The 3,923-nt window shown below is 50.9% G+C and overlaps 1 protein-coding gene across 1 annotated transcript; it reads left to right on the forward strand.

Moving 5' to 3' along the window:
* The first annotated feature begins 408 nt into the window (after nucleotides 1-408).
* On the forward strand, nucleotides 409-2,931 carry Hes1 (hes family bHLH transcription factor 1). The gene is made up of 4 exons (XM_070029860.1): nucleotides 409-778; nucleotides 943-1,038; nucleotides 1,292-1,379; nucleotides 2,041-2,931. Exons 1-4 carry the CDS (start codon nucleotides 671-673, stop codon nucleotides 2,586-2,588), a joined length of 840 nt encoding a protein of 279 aa, XP_069885961.1. The 5' UTR covers nucleotides 409-670; the 3' UTR covers nucleotides 2,589-2,931.
* Nucleotides 2,932-3,923: the final 992 nt, after the last annotated feature.

Below are 3,923 nucleotides of genomic sequence, written 5' to 3' on the forward strand. Positions count from 1 at the left end.
ATTCTTTAAACACTCCAAATTGTCTTTTTTTTTCTAGGCCTTTTCTAATTATATCTCAACTTATTACAAAACACCCCTGCTACACATAGTAATAGAATTAAGAGCAAAGATCCTGCACCCCAAAAATTTCTCCACCTGAAGTGGAGAAATCCTCTCCAAAGCAAAGCCCAGAGGGGGTGAGAAGTAAAGGGTTAAAATCCTTTTGATTGACGTTGTAGCCTCCGGTGCCCTGGGCTCAGGCGCGCGCCATTGGCCGCCAGACCTTGTGCCTGGCGGCCAATAGGGGGGCGCGGTCCACGAGCGGTGCCGCGTGTCTCCTCCTCCCATTGGCTGAAAGTTACTGTGGGAAAGAAAGTTTGGGAAGTTTCACACGAGCCGTTCGCGTGCAGTCCCAGATATATATAGAGGCCGCCAGGGCTTGGGGATCACACAGGATCCGGAGCTGGTGCTGATAACAGCGGAATCCCCAGTCTACCTCTCTCCGTGGTCCTGGAATAGCGCTACCGACCACAAGTAATCATAAAATACAATAAACCCTCAGCACTTGCTCAGTAGTTTTTATGAAAATCTCAAGTAAAAAGAACGCAAGCAAAAATTTTATTTTTCGCGAAGGACTTCCAAAATAAAATTCTCTAGTAATCTAGTAGGGGATTAAAAAAAAAAAAGGAAAATGCCAGCTGATATAATGGAGAAAAATTCCTCTTCCCCGGTGGCTGCTACCCCAGCCAGTGTCAACACGACACCGGATAAACCAAAGACAGCATCTGAGCACCGAAAGGTAAGGGCAATCAATACCTGTCTGCCTCTGCAGCCCTAAGAAATTAAGTCGGATTAGGGGTGGGGTACAGCAGGGCTTCTTTTTCGCTTAAATCTCCGGGGTGAAATGGCAGATCTCCTGAGAACACGGGCCTTTTTATAATTAGCATTATTATTTTTTTGCAGTCATCAAAGCCTATCATGGAGAAAAGACGACGAGCAAGAATAAATGAAAGTCTGAGCCAGCTGAAAACACTGATTTTGGATGCTCTTAAAAAAGACGTAAGTGAGGGATGGTGCTTTTTAAAAAAAATTAAAGATAAATGTTATTTCTCAGTCACAAAGAATGAGCCCCTCGCCTGCAGTGCGTGGACCTTATCCCCACCAGCCCTGCGCTGTCCTAGGAGGGAGGGCTAGTCTGTCTGGCTTCCTGGGAGGTGGGCCTGTGGCCCGCGTAAGGAATCCCCCGCCACCCCCCGCACTCGTGCGACTGACTGGGGTCTCACGTTCCCCGCTTGCTTCCTCCCCTACGCAGAGCTCCCGGCATTCCAAGCTGGAGAAGGCAGACATTCTGGAAATGACAGTCAAGCACCTCCGGAACCTGCAGCGGGCGCAGATGACGGGTAAGGGCGGCACGCGCGTCCCCTTCTGCCGGCGTCCTTCTCGCCCCGCGGTGATTTCTTCCAGACTTCCGCCGCAGTTGTGAGAGGCATTGAGCTACATTTTACTGCCTTGGCTCCCTCTCGAGTTCCCACGGTCTGGGTCTTATTTATAGCCATAACTCCAAGTTGTTACTGTTCCGGAAAAGGAGGGGAGGGAGAGAGGTTGTAGCCGCAAGGGTGGAGGGTGGCTTGGCTGTGGGGGAAATTGATGGGGTGGGGAGGGCCCCGGTGTAGGATGGCGGCGGGTTTGAGCCGGGTGGAGGTTAATAGTCATCTGGCTTAGCAGTCACACACCGCCGCCCCCTACTGCAGGAAGGGAAATGAGAGTCGGATGCCGGGGTGGGTGGCATTGCCCAAGGTCACATCGCGCGCGTGGGTGGGGGTGGCCGGTCTGGAGCTGAGATCAGTTTAAATAGAACCTTCGAGAATGGGGAGGGAGTGTCCGCCTCGGCGGCCCCTCTTCGTGGGGAGAGGTTTCTGAAGCTACCCCACCCTTCTAGCCGGAGGTAGTTCCGCGGGCGCGCGGTCAGGGAGGCGCGCGGCGGGGACCTCCCAGGGCGGGAGGCTGTGGCCACTGGGCCAGCGCCGTTCGGTGACCTGTGTTTGTCCTTCTGGCCTGCAGCCGCGCTGAGCACAGACCCCAGCGTGCTGGGCAAATACCGAGCCGGCTTCAGCGAGTGCATGAATGAGGTGACCCGCTTCCTGTCCACGTGCGAGGGCGTTAACACCGAGGTGCGCACTCGTCTGCTCGGCCACCTGGCCAACTGCATGACCCAGATCAACGCCATGACCTACCCCGGACAGCCGCACCCCGCCTTGCAGGCACCGCCGCCGCCGCCGCCAGGACCCGGCGGTCCCCAGCACGCGCCGTTCGCGCCACCGCCGCTCGTGCCCATCCCCGGAGGCGCGGCGCCCCCTCCCGGCAGCGCCCCCTGCAAGCTGGGCAGCCAGGCTGGTGAAGCCGCCAAGGTGTTCGGCGGCTTCCAGGTGGTGCCAGCTCCTGATGGCCAATTTGCCTTTCTCATCCCCAACGGGGCCTTTGCGCACAGCAGTCCGGTCATCCCTGTCTACACCAGCAACAGCGGGACCTCCGTAGGCCCCAACCCTGTGTCTCCTTCCAGCGGCCCCTCGCTCACTGCGGACTCCATGTGGAGGCCCTGGAGGAACTGAGAGACTTAGGCCCCCAAACTCCCCAACCCACATCTTCCCTTCGGACACTAAAACAAGAACTTGGCTACTAGAAGAGACTTTTGTGATTAAGCTGATTACTTTCTAAAAAGTTACTTTTTTTGTAGAGAGCTGTATTCAGTGGCTGACCATGCACTATATTTGTATATATTTTATATGTTCATATTGGATTGCGCCTTTGTATTATAAAAGTTGAGATGACATTTCGTTTTTTACACGAGATTTCTTTTTTATGTGATGCCAAAGATGTTTGAAAAAAATGCTCTTAAAATATCTTCCTTTGGGGAAGTTTATTTGAGAAAATATAATAAAACAGTGAAGGCTTCTTCATGAATTAAAATTGATTATTTCATAATAGGCAATGAGAGATTCTTGGTACAATATAAATGACATGTATCCTGGGGATTCGGAAATTAGTTGTTGTTTTTTTTTAACCCATCAAATCTTTAACCAATATTCCATGAACTTAAAAAAAGAGTTGTACCCAGTTAAACCCTTATATAGCTTGCTTAAATACTTGTTATTCTCTAAAGGATTTCAAAAAATTGTTCATAGTTCTTTAGTCCTTGTCTCCACTGCTGGTACTGGGGCTTGAACTCTGGGCCTAGGTATATACCTTAGCATTTTTTGCTCCTGAATGGCACTCTACCACTTGAGCCAAAACTCCACCTTTAAGTTGGAGATAGAGTCTCACTGACTTTCCTTCCTGATCTGGCTTCAAATCATGATTCTCAGATCTCAGCCTCCTGAGCAGCTGAGGGCTGAACTTAAGTTCATAGATAGACTCTAATTGCCCATTGCCCACTAAGGGCATCTCCTGCAGCACTGCTCCTTAACATAACCACCAACATCCAGAGCAAGAATAGATTCAACTCCAGCAGCCTCAAAGTGGGGTCTTCATTAATTAGTCTATCCTTAGGTTCAGCTACATATTCCCTAGCAGCAGCATCTCAAAGTTTGAAATGCCTCTCTGCACACTCTTCAAGCAAGCTGCAAAGGTCAACAGATTCCTTCTGCCAAGGGACAGCTTGTTAGACTCCCAAGTGGAGCCCCAGCCCAGATGATTAACACCAGACATGTGTTTCTGATAAGTTTCTGTGCTTGGCTCTAATAGAGAAAACATGTGGGGGCTGTGCTGGCAGGCACATAGGCCATCTTCCCCTTTTAATACAAACAGCAAGCGACCCCTTAGCTTGGTCATGCCCCATTTCCAGGCAAGATGTGGGCTCCAGATAGAAGCAAAAGGGTTGTCTCGGGTTTCAGCTCACATAACCCTCCTTAACAAGTCCTAACTCAAAGCGGACAGCTTTAAACTGT

This window comes from Dipodomys merriami, unplaced genomic scaffold (assembly GCF_024711535.1).
Source record: "Dipodomys merriami isolate MVZ:Mamm:240054 unplaced genomic scaffold, mDipMer1.0.p SCAF_2, whole genome shotgun sequence".
Taxonomy (NCBI): domain Eukaryota; kingdom Metazoa; phylum Chordata; class Mammalia; order Rodentia; family Heteromyidae; genus Dipodomys; species Dipodomys merriami.